The 17,422-nt window shown below is 47.7% G+C and overlaps 7 protein-coding genes across 7 annotated transcripts; 3 read left to right on the top strand and 4 right to left on the bottom strand.

Annotated features, from left to right (window-relative positions):
• Positions 1 to 51: 51 nt before the first annotated feature.
• Positions 52 to 1,519, bottom strand: EV420DRAFT_286608 (uncharacterized protein). Its single transcript, XM_060481541.1, has 3 exons — positions 1,469 to 1,519; positions 748 to 1,412; positions 52 to 698 (listed from the first exon to the last, which is right to left on the bottom strand). The coding sequence occupies exons 1-3, from the start codon at positions 1,485 to 1,487 to the stop codon at positions 288 to 290; spliced, it is 1,095 nt and encodes a 364-aa protein (XP_060331922.1). The 5' UTR covers positions 1,488 to 1,519; the 3' UTR covers positions 52 to 287.
• Positions 1,520 to 1,578: 59 nt separating this feature from the next.
• Positions 1,579 to 4,856, top strand: EV420DRAFT_1641917 (ATP-dependent peptidase; the record flags this gene model as incomplete). Its single annotated transcript, XM_060477298.1, has 17 exons — positions 1,579 to 1,599; positions 1,649 to 2,489; positions 2,539 to 2,601; positions 2,661 to 2,788; positions 2,857 to 2,945; positions 2,997 to 3,074; positions 3,129 to 3,380; positions 3,430 to 3,542; positions 3,598 to 3,667; positions 3,723 to 3,792; positions 3,847 to 3,924; positions 3,974 to 4,063; positions 4,119 to 4,218; positions 4,269 to 4,348; positions 4,398 to 4,489; positions 4,591 to 4,657; positions 4,713 to 4,856. 17 exons carry the CDS (start codon positions 1,579 to 1,581, stop codon positions 4,854 to 4,856), a joined length of 2,376 nt encoding a protein of 791 aa, XP_060331921.1.
• A 1,395-nt stretch (positions 4,857 to 6,251) lies between these two features.
• Positions 6,252 to 6,913, top strand: EV420DRAFT_285951 (uncharacterized protein). Its single transcript, XM_060481537.1, has 3 exons — positions 6,252 to 6,330; positions 6,383 to 6,440; positions 6,492 to 6,913. Exon 3 carries the CDS (start codon positions 6,492 to 6,494, stop codon positions 6,807 to 6,809), a length of 318 nt encoding a protein of 105 aa, XP_060331920.1. The 5' UTR covers positions 6,252 to 6,330; positions 6,383 to 6,440; the 3' UTR covers positions 6,810 to 6,913.
• EV420DRAFT_1537392 (uncharacterized protein) lies at positions 6,825 to 10,266 on the bottom strand. Its single transcript, XM_060472942.1, has 20 exons — positions 10,235 to 10,266; positions 10,151 to 10,181; positions 10,055 to 10,101; positions 9,925 to 10,002; positions 9,685 to 9,876; positions 9,517 to 9,636; positions 9,342 to 9,458; positions 9,166 to 9,289; positions 9,018 to 9,114; positions 8,851 to 8,963; positions 8,704 to 8,801; positions 8,554 to 8,648; positions 8,381 to 8,499; positions 8,258 to 8,327; positions 8,023 to 8,194; positions 7,787 to 7,972; positions 7,644 to 7,736; positions 7,485 to 7,591; positions 7,253 to 7,433; positions 6,825 to 7,198 (listed from the first exon to the last, which is right to left on the bottom strand). Exons 1-20 carry the CDS (start codon positions 10,259 to 10,261, stop codon positions 6,875 to 6,877), a joined length of 2,391 nt encoding a protein of 796 aa, XP_060331919.1. The 5' UTR covers positions 10,262 to 10,266; the 3' UTR covers positions 6,825 to 6,874.
• Positions 10,267 to 10,558: 292 nt separating this feature from the next.
• Positions 10,559 to 13,566, bottom strand: EV420DRAFT_1537373 (glycoside hydrolase family 5 protein). The gene is made up of 14 exons (XM_060472941.1): positions 13,108 to 13,566; positions 12,999 to 13,051; positions 12,869 to 12,943; positions 12,621 to 12,815; positions 12,528 to 12,566; positions 12,334 to 12,475; positions 12,255 to 12,275; positions 12,085 to 12,201; positions 11,811 to 12,037; positions 11,520 to 11,748; positions 11,358 to 11,467; positions 11,123 to 11,301; positions 10,933 to 11,063; positions 10,559 to 10,874 (listed from the first exon to the last, which is right to left on the bottom strand). Exons 1-14 carry the CDS (start codon positions 13,257 to 13,259, stop codon positions 10,817 to 10,819), a joined length of 1,728 nt encoding a protein of 575 aa, XP_060331918.1. The 5' UTR covers positions 13,260 to 13,566; the 3' UTR covers positions 10,559 to 10,816.
• Positions 13,567 to 14,072: 506 nt separating this feature from the next.
• EV420DRAFT_1537366 (uncharacterized protein) lies at positions 14,073 to 16,074 on the top strand. Its single transcript, XM_060472940.1, has 4 exons — positions 14,073 to 15,268; positions 15,294 to 15,845; positions 15,896 to 16,003; positions 16,053 to 16,074. Exons 1-2 carry the CDS (start codon positions 14,084 to 14,086, stop codon positions 15,609 to 15,611), a joined length of 1,503 nt encoding a protein of 500 aa, XP_060331917.1. The 5' UTR covers positions 14,073 to 14,083; the 3' UTR covers positions 15,612 to 15,845; positions 15,896 to 16,003; positions 16,053 to 16,074.
• On the bottom strand, positions 15,915 to 17,389 carry EV420DRAFT_1268506 (phosphatase 2C-like domain-containing protein; the record flags this gene model as incomplete). The annotated part of the gene is made up of 7 exons (XM_060467449.1): positions 15,915 to 16,003; positions 16,053 to 16,221; positions 16,272 to 16,392; positions 16,443 to 16,529; positions 16,587 to 16,647; positions 16,702 to 16,998; positions 17,074 to 17,389. The coding sequence occupies 7 exons, from the start codon at positions 17,387 to 17,389 to the stop codon at positions 15,915 to 15,917; spliced, it is 1,140 nt and encodes a 379-aa protein (XP_060331916.1).
• Between the last annotated feature and the right edge of the window lie 33 nt (positions 17,390 to 17,422).

Here is a 17,422-nt window from a genome sequence, read left to right as displayed (position 1 = left end):
TCATGCACCCATTAAGAAACGCTCTAGAAAGCATCATCCTCGCTGCTCGATGATTCCGGCCAATTCGGCGAAACAGGGCGACAGTGGAAACGCTCTGGTCTGTGGAACACTTCTATTCGTGTAAGTGTTTCGTGTGAGTATACGGACTTCGCGGCATTCATGAACCGACTATAGCCAAGGGTAATTAATCGATGAGACTTGCGTGGCCTAGAGAAGAACCATGATCGAATTGCAGCGGGAAAGGGAAGATAACACTTACCCCCGTTTGAGTATATCCCACACATGCATCAGGCCTCTGAATTGGCTGGCAGGCATTGCAATAGGTTCTGTGAAGTTTTTTGTATTTGTCCAAAACATGTCTTATACCACTTGGTGAGAGTCGGAGTTGGATTATTGTCTGTGACACTGAGAGCATCAAACTGTGCCTGCAGCATCTGGCCATCAAGGAGAGCGTCAACAGATAATTTGAGACGGCCGAGGCATTCTTGGAAGATATTAAATTCAGCAGCTATTGCAGATGGATCTTGAGGGGGATAAAAGGAAGAGATAAGGTCGTCCGAAGCCGACAACAGGGCTGATGAACATAGCGCAAGTTTGTCAAGATCTGATATCGGAGAGGCCGACAAGGATGATGGCGATAGAAAGTCTCGCAGAATTCGTTTGTGTAACAGCGTTGATAATCGAATAATGGTGTGTACCTGAATGTACTTTCAGTCAAAGGTCCAAAACAAGAATTGAAAGAGTAACCTGTTTAGTCCGTTCAAGTTCCTTTTCATCGAGGCACTTCACAGACTCTAGGCCTAATTCATCCCATCCATCATCCTCATTGTCCTCCTCAGCCTCTGCATCATATTCAATCATGTCATTAAGTTCCTTCAAACCATCGTCCAAGGGACCACTATCCTGCTGCCATTTTTTTCGAACAGCAGACAGATTGTCAATCGACAATCCGTCTCCAGATGTCGAGCGTGCTCTATCAATCAAATGGTGGATTTCACCGGTTTTAACGAGGTACTCATCCCCCGGTTCAAGAACGCGTGTTTCGGACGCGTCAAAAATAGCGAGAAGGGATTTAACTGACTTGATGACATCTCTGCAGATGCCATTGAATTCCTGGACAAGAGTGGCCCCGTGAACTTGGGGTAGCAACATATTTGTACAGTGGGCGAGAGCAGAGATGTGATCAGATATGTCCTTTAACGGAGAGAGCGCTGCACTATGCGTGGGAGCTTTGGGCTTCATGGCTAGTGAAATCTTCGTTGCTGATCCATAGATCAGTAGAAGTAAAGACAGAAAGTCTTGACGAATGACCGCCAGTTCGGGTGGGGGGACATCTTCCGCCTGCGAGGACTGGGCAAGTAGATCCAGAGCAGCATCACAGGTCTCTATAGCCTTCTTGATGGAAGATATAGCTACAAAGAAAGATGGATTTCCTTTCATACCTTGAACAAATTGAAGAACTACTGACCTCGTCGCTGGTCCTTCATGGAAGCGGAAGAAATCCTTCTGTGATCACGTGTCTGCCGACATTTTTTCGGTCTCAGCGTCTGGCGGCATTACGCGCGTTCAAGCCAGGGTATGCTGCCACCACCACCACAGGTGAGTCCATTTTCGCTGCTGCCAGTCGTTTACTGAGCATCTTGGGCAGCTACGGAACCCTTTGCGGTTCGTAGCATATTCCCACTCGACACTACTAGCTCGAATATGTACACAGCGTCCGTTGGGTCCAACAACGAGGACGTTGCTCACCGCTTCTCGGGTGTCCAGGAGACCGTTTCTTCCTACATCGACAATCAATCTTATTGTGCCATCTCGGAATCTTACTCTTGGTTCAATATTCAATCGGTTCAAAGGGTCGCCAGCACCGTCGCCCACTGTTGTAGCCCATGTCACGAAACTTGAGGCGGAGGCAAACGTGTATCCTCATGACGTTGTGAAGCAACTGGCGCTCTTTGATGCTTTGATGGAGACGAAGCTCAAGTCTTCCTATGAGCTTATTATCAATCGCTGGGAACGAATGTGTGAATTTGTGCGTCTGCTTGTCCTCTCACTTCGATACACATCTAATAGCTGCCTAGGACTCGACATCCCCCCTTCTGCGGTCAGAAGAAGCGTTTCAGATTTATTTGACGTGTTTGATAAATACGGGCCGGCAGAATTCTGTCTATTCAGCTGCTCGTCGCCGGGATTCTCTTTTGGCGTCTTCACCAGCAGTAGTGAGCCAAGCTTACTACGCCTCAGGAGCAAATTGATGCAACCACCGCGCCCGAAACTGGTATTTCTGAACCGCACGCTACCTCTTCACCGGAACCCGCCACCACTCCATCCCCCGATTGCACCCAGATCTAGCCAGGACATTGCCAAATCAGTTCTTTCGGCACATGCGACCTCTTCAGCTTCAGCGTCACCCCTCTTCTCGAATGTGGACCCAGCAAAGTTAGCCTCCGCCTTTGAGTCTATCGGCCCCGTTCAAGTCTCCATTGTCGAACGTGTGTTTTAATCCCGAGTGCTATCGTTCTATGTTCTCATATCTTCTAGGTAAAAGTGCGTGGATACCTCGGCTAGCTCGCTTTATCGCCGTCCTCTTGGTGTCCTCCTTCTGTGTGTGATATCCACCCATACCCTCAGGCAGTTCTTGACGCATATTCTTTATCGTATAGTTTTCTTGGTTATACTGTCGGTCTTCTTCGAGAACACGGGAATTATTAAGAATGGACCTCGAACGGCGCAGTACCAACCGTCACAAGAAAGTACTGTGAAATTCAGTGACATTCATGGTGTAGACGAGGTTAAAGAGGCTAGTAATTCTTTCCTCCTATGCTTATTTGACAGTCAGTTGAGCCAACCCACATATAGGAATTGCAAGACGTCGTTGAATTCCTCAAGGACCCGGATTCCTTTGCAACACTAGGAGGAAAGTTACCAAAGGGTGTTTTGCTCACTGGGTCGGTGCTTTTTTTCCCATGATGATTAGGATTTCATATTTAGCTCACCAGATCACCCGGGACTGGAAAGACAATGCTTGCGCGCGCAGTTGCAGGAGAAGCCGGTGTACCTTTCTTCTTTGCCTCGGGGTGAGTTGGCCGACCATGTCGCCGAGAATCGATCATTAACAATCCACCCAAAAGATCCGATTTTGAGGAAATGTTCGTCGGTGTAGGTGCTAAGCGTGTTCGTGATCTGTTCGCGGCAGCCCGTAAGAAAGAACCTGCTATTATATTTATCGACGAACTCGACGCTGTTGGTGGGAAGCGGAATGCAAGAGATCAACAGTACATGAAGCAAACATTGAATCAACTCCTTGTGGAGATGGACGGATTCCAGCAGAGTCAAGGCGTCATTGTTATTGCCGCCACCAACTTTCCTCAGAGTCTCGACCCGTAGGCAATTCGGTCACCCATGTAAACATACTTATACTTATCTTTGCAGAGCTCTCGTGAGACCTGGACGATTCGATAGACATATCGCTGTACCCCTTCCCGATATTCGTGGGCGTGCACAGATTCTTCAACATCACATGCGAAATGTCTCGACAGCTAAAGGTAACAATCGATAGAACAAGTAGTTGTAATATGGCTAATCAATTCAATCTTTCAGATGTCGATCCCAAAGTTCTAGCTCGCGGAACGCCCGGCTTCTCCGGTGCAGATCTACAAAATATGGTGAAGTGAGAGTCAGGTGCTTGTTCGCCGTTTACATCAACTGAATTTGGATTTTCTTAGCCAAGCTGCCATTCAGGCTGCCAAAGAACGGGCCAAAGAAGTGACTCTAAGTCATTTCGAATGGGCTAAGGTTTTATCGTGCATTCATTACCGGTGTAGAATCTAAATTTGGCGACAACTACAGGACCGTATTCTCATGGGCGCGGAACGAAAGAGTCAGTACATTGCTGAGAAGGACAAACTTGCCACAGCATACCACGAGGTCGGTCCCACAGACTGGAAGTTGTATTCTCGCGTTTATGGTCTCGTAGGGCGGGCATGCCCTTGTCGCATTGTATACGGATGGTGCAATGCCCCTTCATAAGGTTACATGCGTGCCTCGGGGGCATGCCCTAGGCTATGTAGGCTTGGCTGCTATCTATTCAATGATGTGAAAACTGATGTGTGTATCTCTAGACTTCTATGCTTCCGGAAAATGATAGGACTTCTATCACTCTAAAGGAATACCTTGCTTCCATCGATGTCTCCATGGGAGGTAGAGTTGCTGAATCACTTGGTAAGGAGTCCATATATTGGCTGTACAGATGAATCTGATTTCTCCCGCAGTTTATGGTCCTGAAAATGTCACTAGTGGAGCTAGTTCGGATATCCAAAACGCTACCTCAATAGCTCAGTCTATGGTTAAGGTACGCCCCGGTTCTCGTTCATTTGCGGCAAGACTCAAGAGGTTCAAAGCGCTGGGGCTTTTCTAAACTCGGCCCAGTCTATTTCAATGACAAGGATACAAGCCCTGCCCGGATGCAACAGATTGAGGATGAAGTGACCAAGTAAGTTTCGCCCCGAAATACCTGCCACATGGAAGATGAGGGCATATGGCGCCATCAGGCCAAGCCGAGACTGTGCGGGCACTGATCTTTGTACGTTCTAGCATCATCAAGACCGGAGAGGCTCGAGTCGTTGCACTTCTTCAGGCAAAAATTGATGAACTACACAAGGTAAGTGAGCATATACAATTCTGTAACGTACGTTTCCTTATACAAGTCCCTCCAGCTTGCCCACGCTCTCGTTGAACACGAGACTTTAGATTCCCAGCAGGTAAGAAAGGTTGTGAAGGGAGAATCAATAAGGAACATCGATGAGGTGCTGGAGAAGGAGCTTGACAGTTCAAAGAAAGGGAAAGAAGAATCCAAATAAACGTAAGCTTTGCTTTCTGACGTTCGATGCGTTGAACTGATGATAAGTACAGTCCTGTCCGGTGTTTACAAACTGTCGCCTTTTGGTCCGGAAAGTTGCGATCAGCCTTCGTGACTGCATAGCGTAATTTATACAATTAATACGCCGCACCAGAAAGTCTTCCAGTGACTGGGGTGTGGTGGGCGCTCTTACTACATTCACTGTTGGTATATAGAAAACCAGTTGTTGCACCCACTTGCTGCCCAATGTTTAGGATTCCCAGTTTAGTTCGTTCACCTCGAGCACTGTACATGCACCTGGGAATAAAAGCGACGTCGAAGCAATGCAACATCATGACAATAGAGTAGAAGCGAAGAGGTGTGTGAAGACCGTGTCTTGAGACCTAAGAATCATGGTCCGTTCAGATTCTCTTCATTCATTTGGTATCCGCACGCCACAAGGTGGTTGAACAGGCGCTTGCAATTCAGTTATACGTTATGTACGCGGGCCGTGATTTCGAGGCCCAAACCAGTGGGACGTATGATTCACCTGCTGCCCTCCAGTTGATGCATTTGCCCTCGTATTCATCTAGGGAAAAATGGTTCTACAAGTCCAGAGGTGAGGGAATGCCCTATGTTAGGAATAGGAGACTTTTTCCCTGTAAGTTTACACGCACATGTTGCGGAACGCTGGAGTTATCAATCAGAAAGAGACGGAGCGCGTGTTCCCTCCGCACACTCTCATGGATGTCCCCTTCGGGACTAGCTAGGCATATGTTTGCTGGGAGTATCTTAATTTACTGACGTGTGATGTTTGTTATTGGGTCTGCCTTCTGGCGCTCATCGGCCAATAGTTGGATATTGGGCGGTCACTAAAGGCATGCGCTTCTCAGTAAATCCGTTAGTCAGTGGGTCCATAGATGACGCATATAGGTTGCAATCTCACGAAAACGGAAGAAACTTACTGTTGTTTCGAGCATTCATATGCTCTTCCGTAAGGTCGGCAAGGATAGGATTCTTCGCCCCGTTTAGTGATTAGTGACACCGATATGTTCCAGGGTTGGAAGGTTCTGGTTAGTCCGAGTCATGTAAATCTACCGAGAAATTATTGATAACGTCGAGAAGATTCAGATATTTTATTAGCTTGTAGAAGTAAGTAGGATATTCTAATTTTTCTGGAGGAACATACAGTCACAGTTGAAGGACCCCTGTCAGGGCATCGAATCGGGTGCATCTGATCAAATTGACTTGCAGGGACACGGACGTCCATATCTCGATGTCCCTCACCCAGAATCCTGGCTTTACTCTCCCGCTTCTTGCCATTCTTGCCACGGAATTTTCCTTTGTTCTATGCTATAAACTGTGCTTACCAGATATCAAGCCCGGGCCGTAAATGTTAGGCTTAATTCGCCATTTTTAAGGGAGGACAGAATTCAAGCAGGGGACCTGCACATTCTCTTCTTCGTCATTTTCCTTTCGACCGGACTCAGATCCAGGTAGAACGACGATCCATCGATGATTGACGATCTCTGATATGCTTTTAAACAGCGTACACTCGATTGAACTCAAAAATCCGCGATCTGGCCTACCTCCGCCGACGTCGAATGTGAGGCTTCTTTCCTTCGTACATGCTGAAATTCATCAAATATCCGTACAGATGTGCTATAGAGAGCTCTTATTCAAGCGTTCAGTAGAGTGCGACCACCTAACAAAGACAGGCCAAAATATTATCGACTGTCAATCCTCCCGTTGCTATCTGAGCAATGCTCACCCGTCGAATTGCGGATCTCACCACCGTCCCTGTTCTTGCCGCCGGTATTATGGGCAACCAATAAGAAGAGTTACCGCGGAGGTAAGCCCTCATCTTTGTGCAATTTTGTCGCCGGGCGCTCATTTTTGGACGGTCAGGTCACAGGCAAATGTACACTGTGCTTGGAGGAAGGCTTATGACACGGACATCCTGTTTTCTCACTAGATTCACGACTCAGCTTCCCCATTAACGCACTAAATTATTTGTATGACTATAGTGTAACATCCAGCCTATGCATCCATATCGAAGTCGGCCAGCATTCGGTCGCTGATACCTCCATCTCCGAACTCGTCTTCATCGTCCATAGCGTTCGTCTGTCGCTCCACCTCCATGGCCATGGCGTCAGCCTTTTGCTTCGCCTGAGCCTTTTCAATGTCTGCAAGTGTCCAGAGGGAGATACCTGTCTGGTTCTCGTTTGGATTCTGGGAGATGGTCCGCATAAATAGTTTTGACAGCGTCAACGCCATATCGGTCGAAAGATTTGAAGCAGTGTCCGTTATATACTGGTTGATCCAGCGAGGAAGCTTGGCTCTTTTATCTGCTCGAGCAAACCGCTGCAAGTGCGTCAGTTTCCTTGACCGGCGGCAAAACACAGATCAACAACAAACCTTGTCTGCAAACACCATCAAACCCCAGTCGGTCTTTCCTCTAAGGACACGGCCAACACACTGCGCAGCATTCCGCATGGCATCAAACCCCAAGAATTCGGACTCTCGTATCCGGTAAGCATCACGCAAGTATTCCAGTCTGGCCCTCAGAATTCGAGACTCAGTGTACTGATAAGGAACGCTGAAAATCCCTCAGAAGGAATGTATAACTATGCCAGAAGGAACATCGTACCCAAACATGATGACAGCGCGACCATAGTTGTGGTCAAAATCGATGCCTTCTGATACTTTGCCTCTGGCTACGGATAGAAGTACAGCTCCACGCCCGTTGTCACAAGCCTGCATATTGACAGAATAAGATCATCAGGTGAGCCGCGTAAATGAGAAGTACCCTTCTATAATTCTCCAACGCAATGCTCGTCTCGTTAGCGTCCGGAGTTTCGACGAAAATGAGCTTGTTCTTCCAAACCTCGTTTAGGATACCCTTTAGAAGCTTCGTTAACAGCGAACTGAACTAGGGGATATCAAACTCACCATATCATTCCAAGCCGCTACTATAGATTCCATGTAAAGATAGCTTGGGAAGAAGGCCACAATTCCGTCGGGTACGATTTTGCTATATTCAACGAGAATACTTCCGAAGTTGCGAACAACTGCGGGGTCATTCCTAACTTCAAATCGGGAGCTGATGGCCACCTGGTCACTGCCTCTGGTGATGACCTTTAGCTGGATCAGCATCAAGAAAGATGGCCGGTGAAAGCGGTACTCACCAAAGGTAAGAAAGCGTTTCGAGTCAGCGTCATAGGATAAGTTTCTTGTACCACAGGGGAGAACTGCAACATCTTTGGATACATATCCAAGGGTGAGATGGTACCCGATGTTATTACCACACTGCTGAAACGCTCAAATACGGGCTTGATGGCTAGCGAAGGATCCAGGCACCTAGAACCAACATATTAGACTTCGTCCCAGGAAACATGACGGTGTCTGTCAATGAAGACGAACGTAAAATGAAAGATAGGGTTGGGTACAGTGGCATTTTCGGTTTCGAAGGGTTCCAGAATGAGTAGAAAACCTGTAAGAGACCGTATTAACTACGCTTGCGGGAAGGCATTGATTTGTTCGTACCTTTCTCGTAAGTCGACACTAACGTTGCGAAACTAGCGACTTTTTGTAACGATGCATGCTCGTCTAGACGGCTGAGCTCTAAGGTCCTTATAAGGGACTGTAATCTCTCAGCACAAAACCTAAGGCAAGAGTCAACGAGGGAGCCATCACAATCCGTTACACTAAATACTGGCCTCAATGGTCTGCGTTCAATGTATGTGATATCCTTCAAGTGTTGCAGAAATGACAGCGGCGTTTCAGCTACGACGTGGAGAACCCGCATCCTTGTCTAGAATTTCTGGTTTAGTGATTCAAGATCCGAGTGTCACGGAACAATAATTCACCTTCAAATACTCCACGAATCTTTTTAGGAAAGCGATAAAATGCTCAGCTTTCCGAATGTTCCCGGGTATAGCCTCATTAAGCAGATCCTCAGGTAGAACTAACACGATTAAAATTTGAAAGTGACGGGAGATCGGGGAGAAGCTTACCAGGGCTCGTCATAAATCCATCCATACCGTCTTCCACTTGCGGGTCCTCCTGTAAGCCTTCAACAAGCTTAGCGTATTCGTTCTGAAGTTTTGCTGCGTCGGTCGTTTTGATCCTAAGTAAAGATTACTTCAGCTAATGCAGATTTTAACTGTGGCAGCGTAAATACTCTTCTATCTTTTCACCAAGTTTGCCGATGCTGCGGCTCGCGGAGTCCAACATAGGTCGCGTCAGATCTATACTGAGAGACTCGATACACACGTTGTCTATTTGGTACTTGGTTATCAATCTGGGATGGTTAGAGAGTGTATATTTACCGATGTTATGTGCCTCATCGAATACAACTATTGCGTCCTTGGACATTTCTTTAGAAACTTGTTCGGCAACCTTGGGATCAAGGAGGTAGTGAAACGAGTATATGATGACGTCTACGAAAGGTAACTTTTATGGAGACGTCAGATTCGTAGATCGTGACCATAGACAAAGAATTCACCATTCTTCGAACCGTAAAGTAAGGGCATGTTGTATTGTCGCGTCCGTACTGAAGGACATCTGCCAAGGTTGATATTCCGGGAGGAATCAGACTTCCAGGCTCAAGTTTTCCTAGGTTCTATGGTCAAATATACCGCGTGCACTTCGAGAATCTGAAGTTAAGGGTAGTCTCATACCTCATGCCAGTCACATAATTCCACAGAGCCCGGATCCGCTCTTCCTTTTTCACAGACGGCAGCATTTGTCAGATCTCGGCACCGAGCGTCGACTACCTTGCCTTTCTTTTCCTTAGAAACCTATTGCACGGTCATTTCATAGAAGAGTCCAAACAGCGATGAAAATACCTCTGGGTGGATGCACAAGTTTTTACGACTGGTCAACCCAAGTCCCGTGAAACTTCTCTCTTTCTGTTTCTCATCTTCAGTCTCGGCGCACTCTATTCGATATGCGAGCAGTCTCTTCAGCTCGGCAAGGGCCTTTTCGATTTCTGGAACAGTTCGAGAACAGTATATAAGTTTCCGGCGTGCTGGATGAAACTGATTTCGGTTAGAGCGGGAAATATGCTGGTTCTGCGAGATCGGTACCTGTTGGTATGAAACGATCAAGGACAACAACGAGACGGTCTTCCCAGTCCCCGACGGCATTTCGAGGACGCAGTGACCCTGCCAAAACATGTTTTACATCACTCCAAATGAAGGGGGAAATGGTATAAACCTCTGCATCGAGGGTCCTTTTGAGATCGCACATGTAGGCATATTGTTCTTCACAAGGACATTGAGACCGAGAATGAGAACAAGGAGACATTCGTACCAGGATATATACGGTCATAAGGGAATATTATCTTTGACGCGCTAGACGGTCAGAAGGCCAAGCAGCAAGAAAAAGGCGGCTCACTGGTAAATTGTCAATGTAGAACTTCATGAGTGCGCGTCACGCGTGACGGGGGATTAGCGGCCCCCTAATCTCGGGCCGAGTAACCGAACATAATCACCATGGTCTCCAAGTCTAAGTAAAGTGCGTCAATACCTTCCGCGAGCACGAGGGCTACTGCTAATGTCTCTGGCTAAAGGATTCAGGACTTTCTTTTGTGGTTTAAGAAGTGCAACCCTTAATTCTACAAAGTTGCTTCCTGTTGCTCAAGTATCAAGTTCACTGGCAGTATTCGTGCTAAGTAGATGTGGCTCTAAAAGACATAGTCGAGAGGAAAAAAACACGGTAGTGTGGATGAGGTGGCTTTGAGGCAATAAACTCAGTCTAGCGTTTGGACACCAAGAAATCTGCTAGTTCTTGAATTTACAAGATAAAGCGGCATTATTAAAGACGTTGCATTGAAGTGAAAGGTCCTGAAAACAATCTCATCTCTACGAGATGTATCATAAACAACATGGAAATAGCGTTATACATAAGAGTCTTTAGTCTTTAGTCCAATGACTTTTCAAATATCATTGTACAAGAAGAATCGTTTATTTAAATCGTTCAATCGGCTGCAATTTGCTGAGAAGCTGCGGAGATAACCGATTCAGTGTCCTCCGTGCTGATAAAAAGCATCGTGTCAGTGTCCATTTCAGCCTCTGATTGAGGGTGGCACTTACTTAGAGTCAATGATGCTGTATCCATCATCAGGGGAGCTGGACGTCCCAGTTTCATCAGGGCTCGACGAAGTGGAATTCTCGTTCGGAGAGAACGAAGTTCCCGCTGCAGCGGTGACGTTAGAGACACCCCACTTTCATGGTGAAAAATAATAAGTATATAAATTCGGATCACACCGTGGAAACACCTTACCTGGTATTGCATGATACCCGCCAAACCACTGGATATACCAGCTAGAAGGACCGTTGAAACACCAGTGCGCATAAATTCGAAGTGACTCTTACCATCGAGCCAAGCGGAATACGCCTGGGTACGTTCTGAATTGGTAACACCAAAGGTTGAGTTGCTCGTTTGATTGCTAGTGGTTGACGCTGTAATTCGCGAAAAGGTTAATGCTCACTCTTCTATTTCAGAGATAAGGCCGTGCCTGTAGAGTCAGCAGCAAATGGTGCCACGGTGGTATTGAACGGAACGAAGTCGGGAGCATGTTCTTGCGACACCAAACCGAATGCTGTAAGGGCTATTGGCTTCCCAAACCTGCGCGCTGCTATTCAATCCTGGGATACTTCACCAAAAATACCATACTCACGTGGCACTCAGCTCGGCTTGGATTTGAATCCAATCCAAGCCCTCCTGTAATACACTCTGGAAACCTGACAAGCCTGAGTCAGCGGCACCATTTGTATAAGTGTTCTGGTCAGGGAATAATTGGAATGAGCTGTATCCGATCTCGGGAATGTTCAAGATATCTTCGGTATCGACACCTGCAGACCCATCAAAGGCGCTTCCCATCTCGTTTTCTTCTTGACGCCGGGTTCCTATTTTTTTTTTCCAAGATCAGCATCAATGCGAAACAAAAATAGCGGGAAATGATACCCACGACTAGCAACCCATCGACCTCGGACCCGGACACCTGACGCCTCTCCACCTGCCAGAGCGCGATTCTTTCTTCGCCTCTCCTCCCTGCGCATAATAAGTTTACGCTTGGTGAGAAGTTGGGGCTTGGTCGCGCGTCGCTGGCCCGGAACTGCCGATACCTGTGGTGCAGGCGGTGTGGGCCTTAAAGGGAAGAGCTTTGGACAACCAATACAGAGGAATCCTTGATTACTGGAACGACAGTTAGAACGAAAGGTCTGAGAGTAATGGAGACGAACCCAGAGGAGACGATATGATTACTATCAATAGTCTTGATATGCTGGGCGATTGTTGAATGCCATGCCGTTACCGTCTGAGGAGTGCAAGAAGGGCTCGCTGCAACGGATGAATTGCATCTTCGCCGGAGTTAAGTTACGCAAGTGCGAATTAATTAACAGCGTGTGTATACCTTGCATCATTGGCGATCTCCCTGTTTTGATCCGGCCGTAAACATCAAGGCATATGTTCACACAGAAAAAGGGACCTACCAGGAGAATACCGTCGGATTGTTCACATAACGAGTCACGATCTGGGTAGTGTAGTTCTCGAACGCATTAATCAGGGTCTGGTTGGTGTAGAATTCATCGTGCTTGCATCCACCAAACTGCCGTACGTAGGTGTCCATACCGCCTGTAAACGGACAATTACATCAAGTTCTTCGATCAGATGTACTAAGCCTGACCAAAGTCGTTACTAAGGGTGTTCCTCGGCCGCGTATCATCTAATATTTTCACTGTGAATGAGAGTATTACGAAAGTGATGCTAAGGCACTTACTTGTGCTTGAGTTCGCGACTGGATTCCAGTTGTTCGTAAGTGAGAGGATGACAAGCATATTGCATTCGTGCGCGGCTTCAAGTACGAAGTCGAGTTTCTGGAGTCCATTCGTGCCATTATTAATCATTACAGTCCCGTTCTTGTTTATGAGTTGGAACCATGTCTGATTCTTGTTTTCGGGGATCTCCGTAACGTCTTCGTTCCGCGTGAGACGGGCATTGAATGAAGAGGCTCAGGCTAGAACACACCATTAAAGCCCCACGTCCTGACGACTTTGATTCCGGCCTCCGACATGTTGCACAAGGTGTTCTTGATATCCTCCTCTGTGCCCTCAGTTTAGGCGCCAATGAGCCTGTAGACTTAAGAAACACGACTGACTGGTAATAAGAGTCGGAAGCCACGGAGCGTTGACTCCGACGAACTTGAACTCGCTAGGGATGGTTGGAAGCTATTGTTGAATGTGAATAAGAACTTGGAAAGTACACACCTGCCATTGACTATGAATTGACCGTTCCTCGTCGACACAAACTGAGAGATATTGGTCTGGCCATTGTCCCTCTTCGAATTCTTTGTTTCCCCCTGGACAGTCGTGAACAAAGTCCCCAGGAGGATGGGCCACAGGATCGCGAGAAACTGCATGAGGAACAAGAACGGGAGCTGGGAAGGCAGGAAGCGCTTTCAGCCAGGGACCATGATGTTATATAGGAGACGGGAAGATCTTGCCTGGAGGCGTGTCATGCACACTGCACATTGGATCTAGCCGTCCTGTGAGCGCGTTTAGATAGGCATTAATTGCGATCACTTGATGATCGATAAAACTCTGGTATATTCAAGGCGCTGAATCAAAAATGCAAGACGCCAATTGGTTCGGGAAAAACATGATAAACCGAGCTGGACTTGTTCTGAGAAGTTTTAAACCGGAGAAATGGAAAAGTCATGACAAGAAGATGGAAAAAAGGTCTTTCAGGCGCGCGTGGGAGACATACACAGAACTAAGAAAGGCACTGGATTAGGACAGCTTCCACGGCGCTACAGTCGAATCTGAGAGAGAATCGAGTAGTATGCAAGACCATACTACGAATGGAGCTCGGGGTGGTAGGCAAAGGAGCTCAAAAAAGAGCAAATCGATAATTATTGGCTATCGGTCGGGCCCTGGGCAAGGAAAACTGGAGAGATCTGATGGATGCAAAAATAATACAGCACCAGGTGAATGATAACAGCTGATAAGAACAGGGTAAACCACACTATGCAGAGATCTAAGAGTCATAAGAAACGCCGGTGATGAATTCAAGAATTCCTGTTCGGGCCATGGCGATCAGATAGGGCGTGCCGACATAATGCTGAAGACAAGAAAGGCCTAGTAGTCACTAGTAAGGGGACTGACAGGCACCCAGACGCAAGTATGAACTCGCTGAACTTGACGCGTTGTCGTCGTCATCACTCGCGAGTATGTGGCTGTGTCTATGGATTCATTTGCACTGCCACATACCGTTACTCGTATGCTCGCACGATATGCACGTTCTGTCCGCTGCGCGACGACCGTAGCACGGCAAACTCCCATTTCTGCCAGATTCCAGTCCAACACACCTCGTAGAGATGCTCCACCTGTCGAATCAGAGCATGTTTTCGCGAAGCCGACGCTGTTCGTTCTTGATGTTGGAAAACGAACCCTCAAATTCACCTTTGGAGGCTTGGTAATTGTAGGAGTTGTCGCACTGGGCACCCATGAAGCCTATCATCAATGGATAGAACGGGTGGAACTAGCACCGAGGGCAGATGATGACGAAGTTGGAAAATGGGAATGGGATGCAGAGACTCCGGGGTGGTCGGGGGATGCAGCCAAGGGAGGCACAGACCCTGGTCTTGGCATGCAAGGGCGACACCTTGTTCGTGCAGCATGGGCGTCGCAAACTTGGGCGCCAGCAGTGGGCATCACTCCTGGTACTCAAGCCAATCCCTCGAGTGGCCTGACAGACCTGTCTACGGTCGTCGACGCCCGTTTGTACTACGGCGAAAAGTACCTACGAGAGGCACTTGATATTGCAGAAAAGAAAGAAAGCAAACAAAAGCTTCATCCGAACACCTTGCCCACACTATTGACGCGTCACGCTACAGTTCTCGAAAAAATGGGCAAGGACTCTTGGGCCAAAGCAAAATCTCAGTACGGACGCGTCTGGGCCAGCAAACCGTCAGCATCCGTAGCTCTGAAGATTGGTGATCTTTCCAATCGACTGGGACAGACGGAAGATGCTTTGGCTTGGTGGGCGCGCGCCATTCAGTTGACTCAGAAGGATCCCACCGCTTTGGTCGATACAGCGAAGCCTGCAGTACCTACTGTCGCTTCTTCATCTCCATCAGCCCAGCGTGTTCTTTCCTCTGTACTTGTCTCCCTGTCTGCCTTCTACGCCACCAACCGAAACTTCCAAGAGGCGGAAGAAATAGAAAATAGTGCATTAGACACACTTCGATCTATGACACAGCCAGAATCTCCGCCCATTTCCCCTTCTAAATCACTCCACATTTCGACTCTACTCCAACGGTCATCTGTTCTCTCCGTCCATCAGGCAGAGGTGCTGTATGCACGAGGCAAGTCGCCGAAAGAATCTATTAAATGGCTTTCATCAGCGGCAGAGTCCTCCGAGAGTGTGGTACGTGCCTTGACGGGCCCCAAAGCCTGCTTGTATAGATCAAGTTTCACCGGTATACAAGCAGACCAAAACCCTGCAGGCCCCAGCAACGGACTTGCTACGAGACGCTCGCCGAACTGCTTCGGAGGCGTGGAACTTGATGGGCATTTTGAAAGAACAAATATCCGGTCGCGACCAGCAGTCCGCTCTCGAATGTTACGACCGTGCTTTGCATTGGGCAGGAAAGTTGAATGACGCTGGTGAACGCATTCCGGATGTGATATTATCTCGCGAGTGGAAAGTCATCATGGACAACTACACTCGACTAAAACGTGCCACCCAGCCCGAAAATCATACACCGTAATACAGTTGACATCATCGACCTGATTTTGCATGTACCATATAGCTTGAAGTAACAGCGCTCTATCGATGTATTAATATCAAACGTGAGGAGAAATGTATGTTTCGCTACAATGACAACTAAATATACGCTACATATTATTGAATCCAACCAAATGGTCCTGAATATCGACTAGCTGGGATAAAGATATGAATCCTCTATGATGTTTCGCGAACTAGGGCGACAACAACTGTTACACTGAGAATGAAGAGTTAGCACAGAAAGCCGGAATATGACAACGACTTTACTCGTCAAGTTTCTGGATTATTAGGACACTCCGTGAGTAAGTGGGGACTGCCAGTAGCCAATGAAACTTACTCCTCCCCGGAAGAACATGCCTTGCCTGGCGGCTTCGCCTGCATTGAAGTGAGCATATGGCCATAGATAGCAATAATAGACACATACTCTCGAAAGGACTACGCCTACCCTTGTTGAGCATACACAACCTTGCGTAGTTGGCCATTCGGTCTGCCATAGCCTGAACCTGAACTTCTTCAGGTAGACCTGCCCGACCTACCAAGGAAGTAATTGTTGCTATTTCGTCTGGAAAGACATTGTCGCCGAGCCCATCTGTCTGCGTTTGCCAATGAACAAAGGAAGTAGAAACAGAAGGAGGATACCAACATAAGCAACAACAATATCCCCGTCTCGAAGGGTAGTTTCGTAAGTGTCAGCCTCTCCTGGCGAGTCCACACAGGCACGTTTGAATCGACGGGTGGAGTTGGAGGGTAATTTGGTCAGTTGTCTATCCGATCCGCATTAGAACAGAGCGTTATAATTAATGAAGACACTGACTTTGGGCAGTTGAAGTAGTGCGTTTGAACGCGTTGTTTATAGATTACGGACGAAGACCGAACAATCATGAAACCGCTGTCGCCTAGACTAATAGTACAATAATGGGTTAGCTAGCAAGCTATGTAGAATATGAAGAAGGCCCACTTTGCGGCTCGCAGGAGGCCTGATGATGCATTCATATGGATGAGACAGGCCGTGCTAGAGCCTAAGCAAATGACACGTTAGAAGTAGGGAACCTTGCACGAGGCATTCCACGCACCGGCCTGTACGTGCTTTTCTCTCAGTACGCCATGGTATGAGAGCGCCATGCTCTCCAGTGGCGTTAATTCCCACCCTTCTACCTCTTCGCGTTCAGCATAGTCGAGGGTCGGGTCGATCTCTGGCTCACCGGCCCAGGCATTCCGTGAGTATCGGTGAGCATGATACATGAAGGCTTGCGAGAACAGCGAAGGGTCGACCCCACTCTCTACCCACCCACCAACACCGTCGGCCACGCCAAAGGAGACACCCTTGAAGGAATACAAGTCGGCGACACGTAGCTTATTTCTATGGGTGACTTACAGAGGAATTTTTCATCTGTTCGAGAAGAAAATCTCGCCATGTTCTCTTGAGAAGGAAAAACAGCTACGACACACCTCTGTTACGTAGAAAAAGTCCTCTCCTGCATCTGGGGCCCATTTCGTCGCCTCGTTCGGTATTGCACCAGGAACTGTGCATGAAAGCATTTGGTCTCGCCATATGCCTATGGGGCTGTCTTCGGGAAAAGGTATTTTCTTCATTTCGTTTCCTGACGTAGGTTTTCCTGCCCAGCTGGCGCCAATGTGAAAGGTATATGGCCGGCGAGGGAATGTTGACATGGAACGATATGCATTCTTGTTGGAACGGCGCAGTAGAGCGCGCCCTAACGCGCTCGACCGCCTGTAAGAATTTTGTAGGTGAGCGGACATGGCGGAGCGCCAATTGAGCTGCCGCTATGGAAA

This window comes from Desarmillaria tabescens, assembly GCF_030435595.1.
Source record: "Desarmillaria tabescens strain CCBAS 213 chromosome Unknown EV420scaffold_14, whole genome shotgun sequence".
Classification (NCBI taxonomy): Eukaryota; Fungi; Basidiomycota; class Agaricomycetes; order Agaricales; family Physalacriaceae; genus Desarmillaria; species Desarmillaria tabescens.
Note: the sequence above shows the minus strand (reverse complement) of the source record. Positions and strands in the feature narration are given on the sequence as shown.